Below are 27,175 nucleotides of genomic sequence, written 5' to 3'. Positions count from 1 at the left end.
ATCAAGTGATATGTACTGCCTAGTAATAGATACACATATCAACCAGAATTTCAATCAGAGGAAGTGATATAACTATGCAGATTAAAGAGGGCAATAGAATACATTACAATAAACAAAAAAACTTGTGCCATTTATTTTTCGGCACCCTGTTTCCTGTATTGATTTTCTTTCTTTTCCCTTATTTCCTTTACTTCCTGGTTTTAGTTCTTCCTTTTTTTTTTTTTCAATAGATGGCGTTCTCTTATCCGCCATTTTATGTCTGATTTGTTCTATGTATAAAGAGCGAGTTTATTATTACAGTGAAACCTGTTCAAATCGGAACCTGAATAATCTGGAATCCTGTCTATTTCGGAACAATTTATTGGCCCCAGCTAAATTTGTATGTATTATGTGTAATTTTTCCTGAATAAAACGGAAACTGTCCAACGCGGAAACGGAAACTGTCTGCTACTGTTCAAAACAGAAACAATATTTTGGACACACTATATTTCGTAACTATATTTTGAAACAGCGTGTAATTTCAAGGAATATAAGAAATATGTAGGTCACTAAGGTAAAAGCAAGTTTTCTTTGCAAAATTCTAGAGGGTACGAGGGTGTGTTGGCCTGTCGGTCATAAATTGTATTACCCTGTTGACTAGGCAGACGAGTCCCTTCAAAGATTTTCAATGCTTCACACCCGTATACTGTCGTAGCTAAACAGAGCGCAAGTGTAGTGATTTCCAGGTAAAAAAAAAAGTTTCATAAAATGTGGCATTAACATTAAGTGATGAAGTAAAAGTTATCGAGATAAAGGGAAATTAGAAACAAAGTCTGTGTGAAGTAATATTGAAGTACAGTTGTGGAAAACTCAGGTGTGACACTTTAAAAAATAAAGTTCATAATGAGTGAGTGGCGTTGCGGCCAATATTGGTGACACAAAAGGAACCAGAAAGCAACTGTTTATGTGAAAATAAATGAACTGTTGTGAGAGTGGGTTCTTCATGACCTTTCAAAGAACAAGCCAATTTCTGGATCTATTCTGCAAAGCAAGCCATTGAACTGGGAAAGAAATTAAATAAACCAGAATTCAAGGCTTCTAATGGATAGCTCCTAGTCTAATTAATTAATAATATGTAGTGATATGCAGTACAGTATTATAGTATAGTGTTAGATATTAAATATAATTAGATTTGTAAACTTTAGTAATGTTTAATGACTAATGAGTCAGTTACGATAATATTTATACAGAAAATGAGATTTTAGTCAAGATGATTCACCAACATAGTAAGCGACAGAAAGCTGATTTAATGTGATGAGTGTTAAATGGAATATTTTGTACTTCTTGCAGTTTGGGACATCCCATTTTGTTTTTCATGTATATGAATGACAAAATATTCCATTTTAATGTCACACCTGAATAATACGGAAACCTGTCCACAACGGAAAATAAATTAGGACCATGTCACTTCTGTCTTGAACAGGTTTCACTGTATGAGGGAATTTTCTTATTGGTTCATTATTTCGGTCTTGCTTGTGATTGGATGCTTCTGTTCAAATTTTTTTCTGTTATGAGTGTCTTTCCGGGTTGGACTGATGATGCGGTGCCTAGGGCTGTGACTTATAGGACTTCAGAGGAGGTCACTCGGGGAATGACTGACAGGTGTCCGAACGAGATACTTGGAATGCAGTCAGAGGAGAGACGACTGCAACGGCCAATGACCGAGATACCGACATGGTGACCTGGGATGGTGACTTTGTATGGACAGGCACGGCCCAACTCCGGGGTTCTGGTAGTTAACCCACCTGCAGAATTGGTTTCGTCGTGTGCACAAGGAAGGCGTTTTCAAGTTGATCCCGAGACTGGCCTGCCGGGGATCATAAGTGGATTCGACTATTGGTGATATTATTATCTATTAATATATTACATTTTCTCTTTTCTAAATTCTATATTGTTAACTTGTCTTTGCTTAGAAAGATTCTCTGACACTCGTCAGTCTTACAGCGTCTGCTAAATATTTTTCTTTCATTTTGTTAAGCTTCATTCTACATTGGTGTATGGCAGAATTGAGGACCAGTTAAAATTAATAGTATATTTGTGTAGAATCTGTTAATTAAAATCTAATGTGTAATGGCGGATGTCAGAGGGTTTTATATGACTCGGCAAGCCAGTCCCTGAGGGATAGTAGTTTCATAGTTTATTGATATTCAGCTTGTCTGCCTTCATTGCAGTGATTTAAATATTGTGTATAATATACTACCGTCTATTAGTAAAGTCCTTAAGCCTATTTTTAAATACATTTCTGGTTATTGGTAAAGCCTTTAGTAAGCCTGCAGGTAAAGCATTCCAGTCCCTGATAGTACGATTGAGAAAAGAAAACTTTCCAGTGTCCGTCCTCTGTCTTCTTTCCTTCAATTGATATGAGTGGTCATTCCTTGAAGAGTAATTTGGCGGATGCAACCTAAGATAAGTAATAATAGACGCGTAGTCTGTCAGGCTACTGTTCAGTAAAAATGTTTTTCGTAGCACAGTTTAGTAATCTAGGGTTATACAAGATGTATCTCCAAAGAAAAGTGTGTTTTGAGGCTGTAAAAATTTGAATCTGTGACTCGTGTACGACGTGAATTTCGTCGCATATTTAACGAAGAACCACCACACGAGAATAACATTCATGGTTTGGATAGACAGTGCATGTAACAATTGAAGTTTATAAGGAGTCAGATGAAGACGAACACGTTTCTTTAAAGCTCCAGGCCTATAAACTGTTGTTTTCGAAAGTCCTAATTGTCCAGCACATTTACGAACTGGTTTCCTTGGACTCTGAACAAATGCTCTTCGGATGACTTCTACCATTTCATCATTTGTCAATGGTCTTCCAGTACGTTTTTTCTCCAATACGCTTCCAGTTTCTTTTAACTGTCTTATCTCAAGACGAATGTTATTCTCGTGTGGTAGTTCTTCGTTAAATACCCGACAAAATTCAAGTCGTGCACGAGTCACAGATTCAAATTTTGCCAGCCACAAAACACATTGCACTTTTCTTCGGACATCCACCTTGTATAATTAACTGTAACACTGGAAATTATTGTATTTGTTCTATTGTTACAATCTTTAAATATTTGTTTCCTTCAGTGCCTTAAACTTACAGGCGATAAACTTCGAGAGTTTTATTTTCATCTGACACCAATATTACATTTCTGCCTCTATTCATTAAAAAGAATGTAGTCCTCTGAAACCTCAGCATGACTTTTGGGACAAGTGTATAATAATATAGCAAAAAATTAGAAATAAGAATCAATCTTCTTAATGTATCCAGCTGTTTGCTGACAACATAAAGTCCCTATAGTCCACTGTAGTCTATTCAATTGTTGTTTTTAACGAGAAATGAGGGGTATTTTGATCAGTGTTCATTATAGATGTCTGTTGCTAGTAGCCAGAGTTGGGGTGTAGTCAATATATACTGCAGGGCTGTGTCTTCTGCAACTGGTACTGATGATTTTAATTTACTTCATTTGTGGTTTATGGATGGACAGTATGGAAGAATGTGTTCCAGATCTTCATCATGATTATTACACCACAGACAAGTAGGATTATCAGAAATGTGAAATCGGTGTAGGTACAATTGAGTTACAAAGTGACCTGTTCTGGCTCTTGTTAAAAATGTTTGAACATGTCTGGACAAGTTTTTGTACATTTCCAAGTCATTTGGTTTCTTTTGTACAGACTGTAAAATTTTTCCTTTGTCAGAAGAGAGCCAATTGTTGATCCATAGGTTTGTAAAATGAGACTTTACTGAAGCAAAAGCATTGGATAGAGATATCACTTGAAGAGGTCTTGGTTGTAAATATGTTGCCTGTTTTGCAATATTATCGACTTTCTCGTTTCCAGGTATACCACAATGACTAGGTATCCATTGAAATGTTATTTCCGTTTGGAGTTCTTTTAGTTTACTTAGTTGCATATAGAGTGTTAGTTGGGAGACTGGAGGGAAAAAGACCTTTAGGGAGGCCGAGACGTAGATGGGAGGATAGTATTAAAATGGATTTGAGGGAGGTGGGGTATGATGATAGAGACTGGATTAATCTTGCACAGGATAGGGACCGATGGCGGGCTTATGTGAGGGCGGCAATGAACCTTCGGGATCCTTAAAAGCCATTTGTAAGTAAGTAAGTAAGTAAGTTGTTTCTGAATTGGAATAATTCTATGTGCATATAGGTTTGGTACATATTTAATTATATTAAATATAGCCCCCTTGGAGTCGGTAAGTATGCAAATAGATTTTTCAGAAATTTGGGTAACACACTGAAGAGCAGCATCAATAGCTAGCAATTCAGTGTCAAGACTGGAGGAGGATGAACATGGTATGAAATAACTTTCTTGATATTTTGGAATATAATATCCTGCTCCTGATGTCCCATTATTAGGATTTAGAGATCCATCTGTATAAATTAGAAGGTGATCCTTATATGTACTGCAGAGTAGTTCCATGGAATCTAACTTAAGAATGTATGAAGGATCATTTTTGGAATGATTTCCTGGAATTTGTATGCTATGTTCTGGAATCACCCATTTCCATGAAGGAATTTCGTTTATAACTGGAGTTTTAGCAGTGAGTGTGTCTGTGATATAGATTGGTATTTCTTCTTTTTTTATTTTATAGAAAATAAGAAATAAGAACAAAAACGATACATTTCTGAAGTGGGTATTTTTTCAGTGTGAGCGTGAGCCTAACGCTAGTTTCTAAAATAATTCTTTTTAAGTTTATTTATACACGCTTTAACATCTGTGGTCATATCTTATGGATAAAAAAATATAGAATTACTTTCACTTATGTCTATATATTAAAACATAAGAGCACCTGGAGAAAAATTTCGATCCTTCTGGCACAGCAAAGCTCTCAACCAGATTGTGCAGTTCTTGAGCAGACACCTCATTCAAGTCGTAGTAATCCGTGAGGTTGTATTCTATCTGCCATTCCGCAACGTCTCTCTGGTTCGCGAGCGTGAGGTCCAAGTAATACTGCCTGTAGTCCAGTACCTGTTGTAAACAACAAGACAGTTGTTGGTTACATTTAATTAGCATTCAACACCAAAGAATAAAATAACATGGTGTGTGCTGATATACACATCAGTGAACACAGCGTGAAATGAAGATCCCCAGAATTATATTCGATTACAATCCAGTTGAAAGGAGGAATTGAAAAAAAAAAAAGAAGAAGAAGTTTTTGGATGGATGATTTTGTTTAATGGGGACGGAATGGAATGCAGAAGTGCAGACCTAGAAATATATAGATGATGATTATGATGATGATGATGATGATGATGATGATGATGATGAAAAGGTTCTGTGATGCTGCAGAAAATATATTTCAAGATTTTACAGAAATGAAAGTTTTTTATATACATTTATTTATATATACGCTTTAGTACCTATGATCCAGGGTTCAAACTAAAAAATAAATAATTCTCGTAAGAATACACAAATGGAACATTATATTTGTGCACATTGCGATAAGTTTGTGCAATATTATAAATAGTTCTACAGAAAGATAAAGTTAATAAAGTATGCATGTTTCTTGGTGTTTCATTACTTTCAATCCATCTTACCACACTCTAGTTTAACTATATTATGTAAGTAAATTATTACACTTAGGTATGTTTAGAATCAATTACTGCTGAATTTACATCACATTAAAATACGTTATTTTATGAGCACTCTAAACATTGAAATTCTTTACGAGTAGGTCCTTCAAGATTTATTGTTAGCAGAGTGCTAACTCTTCGTTACTGAAAGACGGTTTCTAATTCCAGTTTTTACAAGATTCACGCAACTAAATTCTCGCTCAAAATTTACAGTAGCAGTATGCGATGGAATTATATAAATCAATTAGAAGAAATTGTTCCCTTAACTTACATGAATTGCACTAACTCTTTGAAATCCATTCCTGAACATCTAGCCTACTGCTCAATACCATTTGAATATTGCCCATGCCTTTAGCATTTCATTTAAATTCAAATTAGTGCAAACACATCATTTTCTGTTTTAATTTTCTCCATTACCATCTTCGTTTCTGAAGTCCAATGTGGTTGTCGCATTTTTGCACATTTACATTGAAAGTTTGTTGCATTTTTAGAAGTCCAGTAGCAAAATGCGACAAATGTGACTATGGCTTAAACCTTGCTATGATCATATTGCATGTGTAGGATCTTGGATTATCAGTAGTTCGTTGGCTGTTGTTAAGTTTCTATTTCTATTGCCGTGTGTGACAGATGGCTTGTGTTGATACAACTGATTTAGATTTTGTTTTTAAAATTTCTAATAATATTGGTTGAATAAGGTAGTGATGAATCATCGTATGTAAAATTCCAATCCGGCATTTGCTTTTGTGACTGAGGGAAATCATGAAAAAACGCCAGTCAGATTTGCCAGCCACGGGATTTCAACTCAGGACCTTTCGAATTCGAGTCTCAAACATTACCGTCTTAGCAACTTCGCTAGGGTTTGAAATTAAAGTTTTTCAGCAACCCTGAAAGTAAAAGCTTATTTCTGTGTTATGCTTCCAACTGTGTCGCCATAAAAGTCCAAATTTTCTGAATTCTCATCCTATTGTCCTACATGATGGTGCTTGCTCTCACAAAGCTGCCCCTGTGGTTAATTTACTTCGCAGATGGAACTGGGAAATTCTGGAGTATCCTCCATACTCCCCAGATATGAGCCTATGTGATTTTGACCTTTACGTGAAAATGAAATTACCACTTAGAGAAGTTCGCTTTAGTTATAGACAGGCAATTATAGCAGCAGTAGAGCAGTCTGTTCGAAGATTAGCACAAGACGCTGTGGACGGCATCCGTCGTCTCCCTGAGGTGTGGAGGCGGGTTCTCCATGTTGGAGGAGATTACTTCTGAGCACTGCAACAATGTGACTGTTCCAAAAATGTTTTCTTTGTTGTTAATTCAAATGTTGCCACTAATTATTGAATGACACATGTACATAGGTGATTTAGCAATAAGCAATTAATTATGACGAATGTTTTCTTATTTTCTTTACATACAGTATAGTGAGGGTCACATAAGAACAGTTCCTAAACAGCAAATATTGCCGTCTTGTCAGTGTTGCTAACTGTTACCAGATATCACACGATTCTATGTACTAAATGACTTATTTACTTACCGTACTTTATGTTGGAAGGTTATTCTAAATAATTCAATAATTTGTAACATATTTTCGTAGGCAAACTATATGGGAAAGGGGTCAACATGTCAAGTATTTTGTCTGGCAGTACTAAACAATTGACTCACGAGATCTAACCTCAAAATGTATTTTGTTTGACCACATGAAATTATTAGTACTAACTCCAAAAATCTACCTGACTGTAGTCTTGAATTATAACCACAACACAACACACAAAATAACTATATTAATACTTATATTAATTAATTATTAGTATGTTCAAATTTCACTAGCTTCCAGTAACTGGTTCAGAAATCTCGTACAATTTTAATTTCATGGAACTCCAGTACTGACAAATATTGTCGATATATGACTTAACTGCCAACATACCAGTTACAAAATCACTACCATTTGTAGTATTTGTCAGTATCGAAATTCGAAACGAAGTTGGCAAAAGAAAATTCAACCTGCAAACTAGAAAATCACCACAGTCCACTAGCTTATGTAGTAATGGGGGAAAAATGGTTAGGTTTCACCCTTAGGGTATAAAGTAAGCTGACCCAGACTATATAATGGTACTGATACAGTATATTATTATGATTGGTGCAATACAGTAGTTCGTAATTAGAAATTGTTTTCATGACATGTGATTCTATCTCTTGAATAAGAAATTACTTATATATTTAATCTGTTTGTTCTAGGTTATCTGCTAGTCCGAGAATCACTTCATCTAGTCAGCCACCCACTCATGTATTAATACATATACAGTATCCATCTGCCCCTCTGCGTCTATAATACAATAGAGTAGGCTCTCAAATAAATTGACTCGGGCTTTACAGAACTTCAGAGTGGACGTAACACTGATGGGAGTAATCAGGAAGTGCTGTTCGCGCTGCAGAGAAGCAGTGATACAGATTTTGTTACTGTGTTATACTTCATAGATATGCAACATTTGAGATTTTGTATAGGCCTACCGGTATTAAAATTGAATTTTATAATTTTGTAAATTTGTTACAGGCAATAAAATTATCGATGAGTCCAGTAATTTTAATTATTGTACAGAAAAATTCCTCTTATCCGGCACCAAAGAGATCAGGCTAGTTCCGGATATCAGATTTTACCGGATAATTGAATAAATACCGGTATATACAAAAAAAAAAAAAGTTTCTATTTCATGTCAAATGTTGAAACTGCAGCCATGTGAAACTTATTTCTCTATCACTTGCTCATAACTGAATAAACATAAAAACTGTGTGGATTTTCTTTATTAAAACACACCACAGAACACAAATAATACACTCATTTTAGGTTCGAATAGTCAATGAAAATTAAAGTTTGTGCGAACTTCCTAATGTGGCAACACTGACGGGCCGAACATAATTAAATAAACATAAAAACTGTGTGGATTTTCTTTATTAAAACACATCACATAACACAAATAATACACTCATTTTAGGTTCGAATATTCACTGAAAATTAAAGTTCGTGCGAACTTCCTAATGTGGCAACACTGACGGGCCGAATATAATTAAATAAACATAAAAAACAGTGTGGATTTTCTTCATTAAAATACATCACACAACACAAATAATACACTAATTTTAGGTTCGAATATTCACTGAAAATGAAAGTTTGTGAGAACTTCCTAATGTGGCAACACTGACGGCCCGAATATAATTAAATAAACATAAAAACAGTGTGGATTTTCTTCATTAAAATACATCATACAACACAAATAATACACTAATTTTAGGTTCGAATATTCATTGAAAATTAAAGTTCGTGCGAACTTCCTAATGTGGCAACACTGATGGCCCGAACTTAACTAAATAAACATAAAAACTGTGTGGATTTTCTTTATTAAAACACATCACACAACACAAATAATACACTAATTTTAGGTTCGAATATTCATTGAAAATTAAAGTTCGTGCGAACTTCCTAATGTGACAACACTGATGGCCCGAACTTAACTAAATAAACATAAAAACTGTGTGGATTTTCTTTATTAAAACACATCACACAACACAAAATAATACACTAATTTTAGGTTCGAATATTCACTGAAAACGAAAGTTCGTTCGAACTTCCTAATGTGGAAAAATTGGCGGCCCAGACTGTGGCAATGTGGCAGATTTAAACATTTTTTTTGACCTAGCCAAAAGTTAGTATTGTCGATATTTGGGTGCCACTTACGAGGGATTTTACTGTATTTAGATAATTATTTTATGATTTTATCTATGATACTAACAGATACAGCATGTGGCAGGAAAAATAAACAAATTTAACTACATGTGTGGTACAAATTAAACGTAACACGCCTAAATTTTATAAATTTATGGCCATTCCTGTGCTACTTTACGGGTCCGAAAATTGGACTCTAACAAAACTTCAGATGAAACGAATTGAAGCTGCTGAAATGAGTTTCCTGAGACATCTGGTAGAATATATTATACGATATCACAAAAGAAATGAGAAAATACGCTAGTGATCTCTAGTTCTTCACGTATTTCCTCATTTCATTGGTAGCAATATTCAATTATTGAATTTCTTAAAATCTCAATCCCCCTAAATGATTCCTCTGCTAAGAACATACCTGTCCAGTGTCTGTGTCGAACTTATAGAGTCTGAGTCCTGGATTGTTGGCACCACTGGGCGTTCTCTTTGGTGACACTGCAGGAGCAAGGAACATCCACGAAACTGGCTGACCTGTAAATACAACACATGATTCCATCAATAAACATTCGTTTTAACACCAGATCATCATTCTGTAATGACTTTGAGTAAAAATTATAGTAGGCCTAATAGGTCTAGTCCAACACGAAACCATCATCACAAGACATTCATATAAAGTACAGATTATGACATATAAAAAAATAAATTAAAGGGCACTGATTTTGATAAGGAATCTGTAAGAGAGAAGGAAGGTATCAAATGATAGCTGGTTCAGTGTATGGGACAGGTGCCTACAGAGTATAGTGATGAATTTGGTGAGCCAAAGTGAGTAGCAAAATCCGGTTTTAAAAATCACCTACAACTTCTGGGGGATCATCATGGTAATCACACGTTAACTCGTTGTGATTGAATGATTGTTCATCTCTGCGGAGACATGAGTTCAGCAATCGGCTGAGAGGCCTTAGCTCTCCATGAGCTGTCACGTAACGAATTATTTCACTCTCTTTAATTAATTAACTCACTCATCCATCCATTTCTTCATCCACTCATTAATTCACTAACATCAATTGTCCATAATCACTCAATTTGTGTCGTGAATTATGAGATCAAGCAGACCAGCCAGCCTAATCCAGGTGTTATTGATAATGGTGGTGATGATGATGGTAATTCACTACTAATCCATTCAATCATTTATTAGCTCATTTACTCAGTCATTCATTGATTCATTCACTAGCTCATTTATGCACTCATTGATAGATTGATGGATTAACATATTCACTCAATAATTAATTACTTCACTCATTTATTAATTAATTAACTAATTAATTAATTAATTAATTAATTGACACATTGATTAATTACTGTATTAATAATTAATCCACTCAATCATTAATTAATTCACACGTTCATTAATTCACTCATTCATTAATTCATTCATCTATTAATTCATTAATGTATTAACTGTGAGCAGTATGGGATGAAGATAAGTGCAAATAAGACGTAGAGCATGGTCATAAAGAGAAAAATACAGAAGATAAACTTGCGAATACTAAATGGGAAAGTAGAGCAAGTGGACAGCTTCAAATATTTGGGATGTACTATAAGCAGTAACATGAGCTGCAGCCAGGAATTCAAAAGGATAGCAATGGCCAAGGAAGCTTTTAATAGAAAAAGAGCTAAGGAAGAGACAAATGAAGTGCTTTGTATAGAGTGCGGCACTGTGTGGGGCAGAAACATGGACATTACAATGAAGTGAAGAGAAGCGAATAGAAGTGTTTGAAATGTGGATATGGAGAAGAATGGAACGTGTGAAGTGGACAGGCAGAATAAGAAATAAAGCTGTCTTGGAAAGAGTGGGTGAAAAAAGAATGATGCTGAAACTGATCAGGAACAGGAAAAGGAATTGGCTGGGTCACTGGCTGAGAAGAAAATGCCTGCAGAATGATGCACTGGAAGGAATGGTGAACGGGAGAAGAGTTCGGGGCAGAAGAAGATATCAGATGATAGACGACATTAAGATATATGGATCATATGAGACTAAGAGGAAGGCAGAAAATAGGAAAGATTGGAGAATGCTAGGTTTGCATTAATTCGTTCATTAATGTATTAATTAATTCACCCTTAATTTATTTATTCATACATTCATTAATTTAATTAATTCACCTGTTAATTAATTAATTCACTCATTCATTAACATATTCACTCATTAATTAATTAATTCACTGAACTATTGATTAATTCATTAATAGTAATTCACTCATTAATTATTTTATTCACTCATTTATTAATTCATTCACTCATTCATTCATACATTAATAAATAAATTCATTCAGCTATTAATTTATTAATGTATTAATTCACTCATTCATTCATTCACTTATTCATTAAATCACTCATACATTCATTAATATATTCATTAATTCATCAATGTATTAATTAATTCACTCATTCATTAAATTACTCATTAATTAATTAATTTACTCATCTATTAATTAATTCACCCATTCATTAACTTATTAATTAATTAATTAATTAATTAATTAATTCACTCATTAATTAATCCACTAAACTATTAATCAATTCATTAATGTATTAATTAATTCACTCATTAATTATTTTATTCAGTCATTTATTAATTAATTCACTCGTTCATTGACACATTAATAAATAAATTAATTAATTCGTTCATATATTAATTAATTTGTTAATGTATTAATTCACTCATTAATTAGTTCATTCACTCATGCATTAACTTATTTACTAATTAATTAATTCACTCACCTATTAATTAATTCACTCATTCATTCAAGAGAGAGAAGAAATAAAGAAATATGGAAAGAGAGAGGTAGGGGGAGGTATAATGGTAGGAAGGAATAGTGAAAGGTATAAAAAAGGAAGAGAGAGAAAAACCAAGAGGAATGGAAGGATGAAAGGATGTAATCGGAAAAGAAAGGAAGAAAGGATAAGAGAAAACTATGAAGTATGTAATTTGAAGAAGGGGAGATACGAAATAAGATTCTGTGGAAAGGTTGTTAGCATATTCCAGAAACCTTGCTAAGCCCCGTGATTTTGTACGTTTGATTTACTTCAACCAGGCTGTCATTGAGGGGAATTTGTCATCGGCTGCGTATCTCAGTTCGGGAGGCGCTCCTTGCACAGCAGATTTATGGCCCAAGTAATCTATTACATGATGAAATATGAAGTTATGTTTCTTCACCATTTGACATGAGACGTTATGCTATAAATTTAATGCAGCTTACTTGCCGGCGAAGTTGTTTGGGAAGGCCCATAAGTTACACGGCTGAAACGTTGGCTTTAAGCGGGGAATCGATCCACAAGGTCGCTGTACCTTCTTCGACTGATATTACACCAAATATCTCGTCAACTTCTGCTCTCTCGCGCGGGGATTTGCTGAACTTTCAGGCGATAAGCGTGAAGAGATTGTGCTTGCAAGGCAATCTGTTACCATGTAAGACTATAATGCACTCCTCTTTACGTGCACGAAAGAGGGGATCTGTACTGCTGAAGTGTAAATGAAAGAGCTCGCATATTTCAAGCGGCACGTTTTGTAATATTAACAGAAGTGAGAAACACAACTCGGTTTCGATCCAGTCGCCTATTTCTGCTTCAAATAGTATTAAATAAATAAATAAATAAATAAATAAATAATAATAATAATACTAATAATAATAATAATAATAATAATAATAATAATAATAATAATAATAATAATAATAATAATAATAATAATAATAATAAATAAATGGCTAGGTACAGAAACTGATAGCTAAACAAATTTGTAGGTAAAACAATAAATAGAAAAATAAATAGATAGTTACATAAGTAGAAAAATACATGGATAGACGAGTAAATAAATAAATATACAAATGGATAGGTAAGTAAATAGGTAAACAAATTGGTAGATAAAGAAACAAATAGGAAAGTAAATAGATTCTATGTAAGGAAATAGCTAAAAGTAGGAACAAATAAATAAATAAATATATACATAATTAAGTAAATAAATAAATAAATAAATAAATAAATAAGTAATAATAATAATAATAAATAAATAAATGGCTAGGTAAAGAAATTGATAGCTAAACAAATTTATAGGTAAAACAATAAATAGAAAAATAAACAGATAGGTAGATAAGTAGAAAAATACATGGATAGACAAGTAAATAAATAAATATACAAATGGATAGGTAAGTAAACAGGTAAACAAATTGGAAGATAAAGAAACAAATAGGAAAGTAATTAGATTCTATGTAAGGAAATAGATAAAAGTAGGTAAATATATTGGTAGATGAATAAATAAATAAATAAATAAACAAATAAATAAATAAATAAGTAAATAAATAAGTAAATAAAAAATTAAATAAATAAATAAACATAAATAAATAAATAAATGAACAATAGAGACTGTTGAAATGAAATTCCTTCGATTAATAGCAATAATCCTGTAATTGAGATTCTGGCTGATACGTACATCTATTATTATTAGACAGTAGGCCTACATCTCACTTGACGATATATGTCAGAGGAAAAACAATAAATTGTTTGTATGCGTCTGAAGTTTGATTAGTGTAATATGTAGCTAATCGGCGACGTATGCAATGGAGGGCGAAAGGAACTGGCCATTCTAGCCCATTATCTCCTGGCCTAGTTGCCTCATGATATCACTTTGATATTACTTGTGAGGTTCACACCTGTCTTCGGATAGTCGGCTAAACAACAACAACAACAATAGCAAGATACACTTTAATGGATCATATATACAGCAACGAAATGAGAAATGAATTGAAACTAAATGGTTTGCATGAGATTATATAATAGCCTAATATATTGAAATTAACGGAATCTACATGTAGAAAGAATGAAACTACGTTGTCTACCATTGCAGCTCCTCTATTACAAGCCAAATGGAAAGAGGAGAATAGGACGCCTAATTAAAAGATGACGAGATGTTTTCTTTTAACTCTAAAACCGGAATAGGCATATATTTCTATGTCGTGAAGAAGAATTTTAGTTTTGTCCTTCAAATGTTCAGAAATTTGATCCGAACAAATGTAACATCGTAAAATTCCTGTGTAGAACGAAAAGTTACATTTTTTTTCGGATCAAATTTCTGCACATTTGAAGGACAAAACTAAAATTATTTCAGTATTTTTATCATAATACTGTGCTCTCTTAAATTGACTGAGCATTGGGAATTCAATCAATAGCTTTCCCAAAACACTTTATGAAATATTTCATATAAAAGAATTTGTATCTCAAAAAGGAAGGTAAAAACTAGCAAAATTGTACCAAACATTCTGTATATTTAAGCTAGTCACGAGAACATCCATTTTATACTTGTAACGCTATAGTCGCTTACTTTTATGAAACAATACGGCAATAATTAACTGGAGTCGGTCACGTTTGCATTAAGATGTTCTAGATTCTAGACTAGAAGGAAGATCTTTGAACAGCCAGACTTAGGTTTTAGCAGCTGTATTTATCCAAGCGCTATACAACCGCAGTTGATCCGATCCACTGGGGCAGAAGATCTACCCCTTAGTTCGTATTTTACAGCGACTGCACTCTCGCACATTCTTGTGAGTCTGTTTGTGGGTGAGGAGCGAGATGAACTGGGCTGATTTAAAGAAGGGATGCTGAAACTCTAGCTTCGAAGATTCTGCTGTCAGACTGTTACAGATTATCCATCTCTCTCACCTCTACCATGATTATTATTATTATTATTATTATTATTATTATTATTATTACTGTATTATTATTATTTATTTATTTCATCAATCATTGTTCACGTCATGGCGGATTAGATGTATTACACCCGGCTCCGGAACAATTTTTCCCTCGAAATTATTCAAATCAACTTTACAGGGAGTCATACCTGAAATCTTGATTTGCATAATACACGTCACTGTTCGTTAACAGAAAACCACAATTTAAGTCACACGGAGTTAGTGTGCACTCGAAGTTGGTTGCTTGACGGTTGTCAGCCCACTTTGAGGTCTGTGGATATAGAAGGAAAAATTGGATCGGTGTCGGTTAGAGTTCCCGGGTAGCTCAGTGCTAGAGCGTTGGTACGTTAAACCAAAGGTACCGGGTTCGATACCCGGCTCCGGAACAATTTTTCCCTCGAAATTATTTAGATGTATTACAGTTCTTAATCCGCCATCACTCTCAATACAAATATAACACAAACTAATACATAATGAACCTATAAGCATCCTCTGTTTACAATACTACTACTACTACTACTACTACTACTACTACTACTACTACTACTACTAATAATAATAATAATAATAATACACAACTAATAATAAGTATAGCTCTTGTATCTAAAACTCCTACCTTAGCTATTTCATTTTATGCTCAATCTCTTAAGAATTATTCTGTTAACTTCATTGACTACTCTTCGTAGTTTCTTATCGTGTGACTACTCAACATTTATAATTCCATCTCCGTTAGAGCTTTGACTTTCTCTTCCCATCTAATTTTAACTCTAAAAAGAAATCTTCCTAATTTATGCAAATTGCTGGCGTTTAGGTGACCATTCATTTTTTTATAAGCTACTATAGCGTTTATTTGTAGAAATTTTTTATCTACCCAACTGTGTCTCAAATCATTCGTTGCCTGGCACTTTAGCGCAATATGCATTGCGTCTTCAGCTAGTCCACACAAAGGACATTTATCCTTCTCTACGTTCCCTCTCCTATTCTTGAGTCTCCAGATACCTAATCTCCACCATGCCATTCCTGTTCTCTCTTCCCTTGAATTTAGTCTAACATATTCTTCCTGTTCCCAAAACTGTTTAACCTCCCTATAGTATTTTAATGATCCTAGGTCTTTAATATTACTAAAAATATCTTGTCTCGAAATTTCGTTTGCCCTCTCTTTTACTATTCTTCCAATAGTTTTCGTGTATTATTATTATTATTATTATTATTATTATTATTATTATTATTATTATTATTTGGAATTGAACGGGTTACATCAGCTGCTTGTCTATGCGGATGAAGTGAATATGTTAGGAGAAAATCCACAAACGATTAGGGAAAACACGGGAATTTTACTTGAAGCAAGTAAAGAGGTAGGTTTGGAAGTAAATTCCGAAAAGACAAAGTATACGATTATGTATCGCGACGAGAATATTGTACGAAATGGAAATATAAAAATTGGAAATTTATCCTTTCAAGAGGTGGAAAAATTCAAATACCTGGGAGCAACAGTAACAAATATAAATGATACTCGAGATGAAATTAAAAAGTAGAATAAATATGGGAAATGCCTGTTATTATTCGGTTGAGAAGCTTTTATCATCCAGTCTGTTGTCAAAAAATCTGAAAGTTAGAATTTATAAAACAGTTATATTACCGTTTGTTGTTGTTTTTTTTTTTTTGGTTGCGAAACTTGGACTCTCACTTTGAGAGAGGAACATAGGTTAAGAGTGTATGAGAATAAGGTGCTTAGGAAAATATTTGGGGCTAAGAGGGATGAAGTTGCAGGAGAATGGAGAAAGTTACACAACACAGAACTGCACGCATTGTATTCTTCACCTGACATAATTAGGAACATTAAATTCAGACGTTTGAGATGGGCAGGGCATGTAGCACGTATGGGCGAATCCAGAAATGCATATAGAGTGTTAGTTGGGAGGCCGGAGGGAAAAAGACCTTTGGGGAGGCCAAGACGTAGATGGGAAGATAATATTAAAATGGATTTGAGGGAGGTGGGTTATGATGGTAGAGACTGGATTAATCTTGCTCAGGATAGGGACCAATGACGGGCTTATGTGAGGGCGGCAACGAACCTCCGGGTTCCTTGAAAGCCAGTAAGTAAGTATTACTATTATTATTATTATTATTATTATTATTATTATTATTATTATTATTATTATTGTTGTTATTATTATTAGTTGTAAGCGCTATTTTGCAGTTTTCTGGTTCGTATATTGTTGCATAGCAAATTATCATCAGTCTTGTCAGAGCTGAAGAAACGGGTGCTACTCAAATTCATAGACGACTTTTAGCGCAGTTTCAGGAAAACTGTTTGTGTCGTTCAGTACCTAGTCTTCGAGTTGTAAAAATCATTTAAAGATGGGCGCACAATATTTTCTAAAATTCTACACGATCCACGTTCCGCAACTTCTGTCAGTGAACAACAAGGAGATTCAACGCGTTGGAGAACTTATTCTGAAAGACAGATAGACAACTAAATGTTTGTGAATTGTCCAAGAAAGCAAATATCAGGATTTTGAACACTTGATAAGTTATTCAAAGAGATGAGTGCCAAGAAATATGACTGAATAATTATTTATAACAAAACAAGACAAGTTGAACTTTGCTCCCAACATAATATCTTTCGCTACAATCAATGAGATTACAAGATCCTCTTTATAAATGAGATGAACAATGAGACTTGGGTAACTTTTCGTTCTGAAAATGAATTTCACAATCTTACATTTCGGATCAAATTTCTACACATTTAAAGGACAAAACTAAAATTCTTCCAGTCATTTATCATAAGACACTACTCTCGTCTTAAGAGGTTAGGTACAACTTATAGCAGTAAAATTGTGGAAATATTCAACATTTTTTTCCTCCATTACTGTATCTTATACAATAATTAAAATTAGCGTATGTAAAACAGTGTCATTCTGCTATATGATAAATATATTTTTACCATTTAAGAAATTATTTATGTTCTATTTTTCAAAATTCAAAATGGTGGCAGTTCACTGTGCAGTGATGAAGCTTTTCTCTCATAACTTAAAAACTATCCAACATTCTGAGATGAAATTTTTTGTGTGTATTTATGCATGTCATATCCACAATATGGTGCCTATACCTTTCATAGGTTGTGTGATAAAAAATAAATCCATCTAAAATGGTCAAATATCAGTATTTTCTTCTAACACAAAAAATCTATATATATAATTTGAACTGGTAATGGAAATTACGGGAAAACGGCTGAACGGATTTTAACTAATGACTCCTCATTTTGAAGCTTGGAACTCAAATATTTTCAGAAAAATAGTAGTTTTCACAGAAATGTCAATTTTCCTACATAATTTTCCTATTTTACAAAATCCATTTGTCATCAGTTTTGAGAACTAATAGCTTTTCAGTATAAGACAGATACTAAAATAAACAATATCATGGAGGCCATGACTCCAGAATTGCCAACAGATTCTCTGACATAATGCCAATAGGTCGATCTTCATTTGTCTCTATATTGGTTACTAAAAACTTCAAAGCTTATTACGAAGTTTATAATTATTATCATGAATAAAATTTACAGATCTGATTCTTGTGTAATTTTATTAGTACAGCTATGTAGCGTATATAGGTTATCAAAAACTACAAAACTCAAGAAGGTTTGTTGAAATTATTTCCATTAAAAATGAAATATTACAGGTGTAATATGGTGTATTTTGTCACTGATACATATTGATACTATTATTGATGATATGAAAATGAAACCTTTTGGAGTTATTTATGTAAGTAAACGTAGAGAATAACTTACATTAGATCTTCATTTCTATAATATTCTGAGTAACGGCTATACATACATATGTTACTAAAAGTTACAAATCTTACGTAAGACATAAATATTGTTATTAAAAATGGAATACTTATCTAATGCACTCCAAAATGTCATATTCTTGCCAACAATCTGCAATGACCTGAAATAGCTACTACTTTATTCCCACATGAAAAAACCGCTGATCGTCTTGATATTGATATCCTATTTGCGCTTCCGTATTGAAACTCAAAGAAATGAAGATGGATATGTCCAAGAAAAGCATTGGGCATAAAATCCATTCTGAGGGACGTTTTTAAAAAAAAGATACATTTGGCTAGGTTAAACTTCATTGAGTTATTATGTTACTTTCAATGTAACATATTTCGCGGAGCATCTTTAATTATTATGGAAGCAAGTAACTTTCAAAATATCTGATATTCTGTCCGGAAAATAAATATGAAAAATCTGTATTTAAACTTCTAATGCCGAGTTTCTGCACAAGCCACTAGTATATTATATATTAAGGAATGTAGTTGGAAGAGCATGATATTCTAAACATGAGTTTCAGCAATAAAATAAAAGGGAGAGAACATGAAAAAGTTAAAAATTTTATAAGTTATGAGGGAAACACTTCATTACAGTACATGAACTGCCACCGTTTTGAATTTTGAAAAAAGAAAAAAGAAAAAATAAATAAATCGTAAAATATTTTTTTCATACAGCAGAAGGGCAGTGTTTACACATACCAATTTTCATCATTAGTAGTACAAGATACAGTAATGGAAGAAAAATGAATATTTCCAAAAATTTTACTGCTGTAAGCTGTACCTAACCCCTTAAATTGACTGAGCATATTGAGAATTCAATCAATGGCTTACTCAAAACACGCTATGAAATGTTTCATATAAAACAATTTTTATCTCGAAAAGGAAGCAAAAACGAACAAAATGTATTAAACTTTTTCTTGAAATATCTCAAAGAACAACCCCCTGAAATGAATGACACTATTTACGATTCACTCTGTATATCGGATTTTATTACTTTAGGCCTACATAAATACGATTAACGGTATCCTTGGAGTTTAGTTAAATTCACTGTCACCTTTTAAAATTTTATATAATGTTCACAAAGAAATAAAATCCGGATAATATTTTTGAATCCTCCAATATCTTTCAACAGTACTCCGGTTCGAAAATGAAGGTCGAGAATATAATGTTTATATTTGTTCTACAGGTCTACTGAAGAGAAATAATTGCTACGGAAAGCCTTGTGAAGCATGTGCGTTGTAACAGCTCGACAAAAGACTATTCAAATGAAGGTTTTCCGTAATTATTGAAAGCTCTTCTTTTGTGCATTACAGTTCGTGTTGGTAGGTGTTCTTTTTTTTTTTTTTTTAATTAAGCTTTTCTTTACAGTACACACCCGACTTTTCAAAGGAGGTTTTATGGCTGATGGTTTTGTAAGGTTTCTTTGATAGGCCAATTATCCCAATCCTTTGTGCGCTACATTTACAAGCAACCCGGAGGCAAGTACTAGTATGTACTGCGTATGTTGACTGATTCACTCCTATTAAAATCCGCAACTATACAAGAACAATAGAGGCTGGTTTCATCAACACAATATGTTAAAAATGCACTGACACGTTATTTGTTAACACATGCTAAATTTTTAACAACTGTGTTAATATTCTTCCGCGCCAACGAATTCCATATGGATGTTGAATTCTGTGGTGTTCGGTCAGAACATGATAATACCTTACTATAATAGGTTCGTTCCAACAAGCGGTTCATGGATCAGTTCATGTACGGTTCCTGTACCATCTTATGCGCATGCGCTAGTTGAGCATCTGCTATGGGATTGAAACTGGACTGGACGCTGTTGGAACCAAAGACGTTATAATAGTATACTAGACTCACACAGAGCGCTGGTGTGCTGTCCAAAATTGAAACCAGTCTGCGCATGTTTACGCCGCCATGCTACTGGTAGAAATAGAGCGGTAAACACGATTGTCATACTTGTCCTTTGTTTTGTCTCGGGTGTTTTTAGTGAACAGTGTGAAAGTAATGGCAATAGAATTTTGAAAGATGATATATTATCGCCGCGGACTCATGCTTAACATGTCGGCATCTACAATAACGTGCGGTGTGCTTTTAAAACATAATTTTGCCGACCGATTGTTGCTCTGTAGGTTTCACTCTAAGCGTCACGTTGTCACGTCTACTTCCTCGATAAAAATAAGCACTAGTTTGTTATGTTGGCTTTCTTAACTCTTAATAATAACTCTTTAATAATAATTTTTAATCACATACCTTAATGTTCGTCCTCAGCACAAGACATTGCAACCTCGGTTTTAGTCCACGTGGATTAGACAAGTAAGTGTCATTTAATAATGGAAGAAATTGAAAACAATAATACAATTAAATTTGAAAGACCTGCCGAATGTTAGTGCATGAGGCCGCTCAAAGACCTGCCGAATGTTAACCATGAGAGCGTGACGATAATACCATCCCTGTTTAATTTTCCAAGCCATTTGCAAAAGGTACGTTATAATATTATCTCTGTTGTTACAATATTAATATAATTAAAATCAATCAGTAGTTTACGACAATAAAGAATACTTATCAGACTGTAGAGAAATCACACTGAGTGAATTATTTAGACTTACACATCATATGTTAAAACATTAGTGGAAAGATAAATTTTTGTTTTCATTATGTAAATGAATTTATCTGCAAGATTATAAACTTTCATTCAAGATCCATATATGGATAAATAAATATACAGATAATAAATAAATAAATAAATAAATAAATAAATAAATAAATAAATAAATAAATAAATAAATAAATAAATAAATAAATAAATAAATAAATAAATAAATAAATAAATAAGTAAATAGCTATAATAGCTAAGCCTTCTTTGTGAACTTATGATTCAGAGTTCACCTATAAATAACTCTTTTACATTTTGCCGGACATATATTTTATTAACAAAAGCAAGGAATGGCATCTTATTGATATTACATATGTGCATAAAAATTATGTACCATCACTCCGCAAGCAATGATAATATATCTATTTTATTTATTTAAAATAAAAATACAATATGTAAAAAATCCACACATAAAAAATGTGTTTTTTTTTTATCTTGCATAAAGTGATTGTTTAGTTTTTAGGTCTTCAAATTACCTATTGTTTGCAATGTATTAGGTACCGATACTTTTTATAATTGATAGCATTCCCTTTATTAATTGAAGATTTTTTAAAATGATTTATTGATCGATCAGCGCATTTAGCGCTATACAGATCAATTGAAGAATCAATTCAATGTAATTTGGCTAACTTCGCACATTATATTTTGTCAGATTACCTATGTCCTGTGGTCTAGAAGTATCGGTAATATAATTTTCGATTCTCTAAAACTTAACAACAAGTCTATACTGATTATCACATATTTATTTCACTTAAGAATTTGATTATAATAAGAACTTGTGTAATCAAGGTGCATATATTTATGTCTTGTGATCTAAGAGTAATGTATGTTAATATAATTTTAGATTCTCTGAAACCTAACAATTTGCTGATTATCGTAAAATTATACAAGCTATAATGTGTATTGTGTAGGCCTATTTATGGATGTATCAGTATGTTTTCTATAAATTGCTGCATACGTATTTTCTTTTCTTTAATGTTCTAACGCATATCAACGAAACTTTGAATATGTTTATTTCGTCCTAATTTTACGTTAAATGTCGAAAATGGCCATAATCTGTCAATTTTAGATCATCACAGCGTTAATTTGCGTGATTTACGTATTGCTATTATGCGTCTGCTCTCCAACAATATGGCGGCAAGCGCAGCGTTCAATTTGCCCCGGTTTCCTCGTTTCGCGCAGCCGAGACTGTAGGGGCTTGGTTGGAACGCTTTCGCGGATCGTTATGTACTAAATCCAGAGATGCTATAACTGTGATCATCTTTGCTAAGGACGGGATGCTTATTATTATTATCGTTTTGCAGCTAATTCTAATTGCAGAAAATAGAATTTCGATCATTTTCTATAAAAAGATGACAAAAAATATGGAAGGCAAGAATTCCGCTAATTCAATGTCGTGTACTGGGGACCTCTCATCTAAAAATAGTTCTTTTTTTTAATTATTAATGTATTTACGTTATTTATTATAGTCTTAATCAAAGCTGCATGTTGAAATTGTAATTAACTATTACAATACCCAAATAATTTCCATTCCCTTTCTTTTAGGCGAAAATTTAAATTAAATCTCTAGTTTTATTATTCGTCTGTACTGTCACTTTTCATCTTTAACCTCATTGATGTGAACAGTCGATCATATCTTTCTTCAGTATCCAGGAGACGTTGGTGAGCTTATGTGCATGCGCGTCTCGCGTACTCTTCCGTACATGCCTCAATCCACGGATTATTTCTGACCGTTTCGAACCTGTGTCAAAAGCTTGTTGGAACGCCCGACTGCAGTACATGTTTCCGGTTCAGGACTGGTTCGGATTGTGTTGGAACGCTTTTTATGTACTGCGAATGCTCACGATGGTTACGGACGGTTCCTGACTGTTGTTGGAACGAACCTAATAATACCGGACAGCTGACGTGAGTGCGAAATATCGCGGACTTGACATCTAGCGGAGCTGCGTGGAATTACGTCCACAAATACAAATATTAACATAGCTGGAATTGGACTATTGTTTAAAACGTGAGTTACTAATGTGGAATAATATATGAGACACTTAAGAAATGTTGAATAGTATTTAATGTAACATTATTTTATATCAAAACTGCATATTATGAGAAATATTGCTTCATATACGCATTGCTGACAACTGCAAAGATAAAATTGGTAGCAATCTGATGCTTGTAATGATTAGTAAAGGCATGTGGACAACAATAAAACTTAATTTGATAAAACCTTAAAATTTCCAATACATTTTAACTTCTATTCATTTATTAGGCCTAAATAAAAAGCTAATTTTTATTGTTCTATCAACACAGAGACAAAGGCATTAGACCCAATAAAGAATTTTGTTGACTCACGTTTTATGATCTTTCGGAAATCGAAAGTAGGCCTACGACTTGGAGTAATTTGTAATGCTTTAATTGTAGCAATTATAAACAGCACATATACACCCTGACATTTTAACACAGCACTAGTTAATAAAACTACTAACTAGCCCAGCAACAATATACATTGCAGTTGATTACAGCTTGTTTCGCGAGTGTCGCCACACCGGCCGCCTAGGTAGCGCACAGAACTGCTATAGCTGTCCGGTATTATTATAGTGAGGTATTTGATAACTCCAAAATGGCCATTTCCTGCTGTCTACACCTACCGGTAGGCTACTTAGAAGCTATAGAAAAGCATTAGCATGTGCATGTAATTAAACAGTGTCTTAATCTATGTTACTTCCATTCACATATGTATGTAAACTAGATTTCTGAATTTTAAAGGAAAAGTGAAAGTAAAATTGCTTCTATATCAAAACAGGTTTTTTTTATCATGTTCTGACCAAACACCACAGTATTAACATTTTGTAAACTCTCGCGAAAATTGGGAATAGTATGAATCAGGAGGCCGTGTCAGAATCTAAGCTTTTCTGAACGCATTTCACCCGTCTCACATAGAGAATACCTGTATAATATTACGACCTCTTTGGCAATTATTATTTGTTACTGAAAATCAATCGCGAAACTGATGGTGTGAAGAGAAATAAGAGATACAATTCTGTGGCCGAGAGGAGAAAGGTCTTACAAGTCATTTTTATTTGTGAAAATGAGGTTTTTATATATATTGAAAGCGGAAACAATTCTCTACAATCTTATAAAACGGTTAAAGTCAAATAAGACTCCTGACTGGATTTATAGAGCGTTACCAAATGCCCTAAGTACTTTTTGAATCGAGCACACACAGAATAAAGGACTTCAGAATATTTAATAGTCTACTTTATTCCTTACAAACCATCACATGTTTACTTTCCATGCTTCCCTATTAAAAAGGACTAACTTGTATTTTAGCTATTTTATCACATACTGATGCCCTTTCCTTTTAAAACTTTAAGCACCAAGTAAACAGTCCTATATTGTTTAAGACCCATTTTGCATTCCTAATAATTTACATTTCTCATTTATTTTGACATGAAAAAGTTCTTATGTTTAAATAGTCCCTTCTTCTCAGTTTGGGTTGTAGTTTTAAGAGGGCTTAAATGCGGCTATTTTTGGAAATAATCAAGAAAATTGTTAATTGAGCAGTTTAGAAGAAATATAAATAAATAATATCCAGGAAAAATCTCTTAATAAAAAAAAACTCTATAATTGACACCAATTTCAATTTTTCTACTGCTCTCCTGAAAAGTATAGAAAATTTTTACTTAAGACCTTTTTCCTCCCGGGCACAGAATTTTACTAATACAGAAAAGTCTTTGTTAATGGAACTGGTAACCATACATAAAGATAATTTGGAATGCAAGAAAATAAACATGAAAAAATCAAAACCAAGGATGACGATTGAGCAGAGCAGCGGAGGTATGTTCTGAAGGATCTCAAGGCAAATTGCTCCATTCAAACGGGTCAGCAAAATTAATTTATAGGTTCCAGCAGATAGAGTAATCACCAATCAATTCAGTTCAGATGTTTACCTTAAACCTTTGCTGGAGACAGACTGAAATGTTCGACAGAAATCAAAAACCACTGCTACGACAACGGTGTAATGAATGTAAATCAGGTTCAGGGTAGACACTTTTAACACCTTATGTGACTTGTCCATAATAGTAGCCTACTTGAAGAAACAAATGAATAATTAATTTAATAATTGTAAATACAACAATATTTGAAAACTTAGAAAAATAAATGTAGTAGGATGGGAATACGTGTGGGAAATGAAATTATTTATACATTATTATTTGCAGACGACCAGTTGGTTATGTGGAATATACGAGTATAAGTAGAAAACTCATAGAAGAATATAATAAATGGGACTAAAAATAAATTTGGAAACATTTTATGTTGCATATGGTGAAGAAACAAGAGATTTAATTTTGGAAGACGGTAAAGGCTGTATCAAAGGACGTGATGGATATCAGAACTTAGACATCAAAATTAATAAGAATAGCAGGCAAGAGAAAGATATAAAACATTGGATACAGAAAGGAAGATCAGCAATAGTAATACTAAATGAGGTGTTGCAAGACAAAAATATAACATAAGATACCAAAATTGAAAAATTATAAATCAATTGTTATGCGAAGTACTTTAAAATATGAAGCAGAAACATGACAGTTGAATAAAATATGATTTTGAAACTGTCTAGTTCAGAAATTGACTATTTAAGACGCTACACAAGACATTCTAAATTGGACAAAATTAGAAATGAGGCATTAAAAAGAAAAATGAAAATTCAAAATTTAATTTTAGATTCTGTGAAATGTAAGCAGTAAGAATGGTATGGGCATGTTCGGCGAATGTCAGATCAGCGGCTATCGAGAAATATTCTGGACTGGATACCACTTGGAAGGGGAAAGAGAGGTCGTTCCAGAAGCACTTGGATGGATGATACTCGTATTAAGTTGATGGATGAGATAAAAAGGTTTACAAGAAATGGACTGGCAAGACAAGACAGATTGGAGGAATAAAATAAAAGTGGAATAAATTTGGACACAGAAAGATGTATTTACATTGTAGGCTTATATCTGTTCAAGATAATGAATTGTAAATGTCACTAAAACCTTTCTTTTCTTCGATGTCGCCTAACTCCTAAATGACGGATCATAGAACCTGGGTTGTTTAACAAAAAAATATTCTTATTTCAAGATCTTTGGCTCCTCAGAGATCCTGATTCACCCTGTATAAGCTTACTCGAAAGTCACAAAAGATTTGGAAATTTATTTTATTTTTTATTTTATTGGGTTACCCAGCATTTGCTCGTATTGGGTTGAGGGAAAACCCCGGAAAAAACCTCAACCAGGTAACTTGCCCCCACCGGGATTCGAACCCGGGCCACCTGGTTTCGCGGCCAGGCGCACTGACCGTTACTCCACAGGTGTGGACTTTGGAAATCCAGACCGATGAATAATCAATAATTTAAAACCACTCAAGAATGCTTGAAGAAGCTTACAGATCGAATGCCATCAAATGACTGAGCAACGGTAGATGTTACAGCTACAAGCAGAACATTGACGCCGTGCGGGCTTGTCACCCCTGCGGGCGTGGCGCAGGTAGCCTACTGATTGTTCCCTGAAGGTTGCCTTGCATTTCTGTGCTAGCGCTTCAAGTGGAGCGTAACTGAAGGCGAGACAGAAGC

General features: G+C 33.6%; 1 protein-coding gene across 3 annotated transcripts in view; it reads right to left on the bottom strand.

Annotated features, from left to right (window-relative positions):
* The window catches only part of LOC138716251 (cyclic GMP-AMP phosphodiesterase SMPDL3A), a 1,162,941-nt gene that overhangs the window by 9,078 nt on the left and 1,126,688 nt on the right, over window positions 1–27,175 (bottom strand). For all 3 annotated transcript variants that reach the window (XM_069849108.1, XM_069849110.1, XM_069849111.1), the window contains exons 8-9: window positions 9,746–9,858; window positions 4,838–5,016 (exon numbers count right to left, since the gene is read on the bottom strand). In XM_069849108.1, the coding sequence (XP_069705209.1) occupies window positions 4,838–5,016; window positions 9,746–9,858 (292 nt within the window). The remainder of the gene's footprint in view (window positions 1–4,837; window positions 5,017–9,745; window positions 9,859–27,175) is intronic.

This window comes from Periplaneta americana, chromosome 16 (assembly GCF_040183065.1).
Source record: "Periplaneta americana isolate PAMFEO1 chromosome 16, P.americana_PAMFEO1_priV1, whole genome shotgun sequence".
Taxonomy (NCBI): domain Eukaryota; kingdom Metazoa; phylum Arthropoda; class Insecta; order Blattodea; family Blattidae; genus Periplaneta; species Periplaneta americana.
This window is presented reverse-complemented; position numbering and strand designations above follow the sequence as displayed.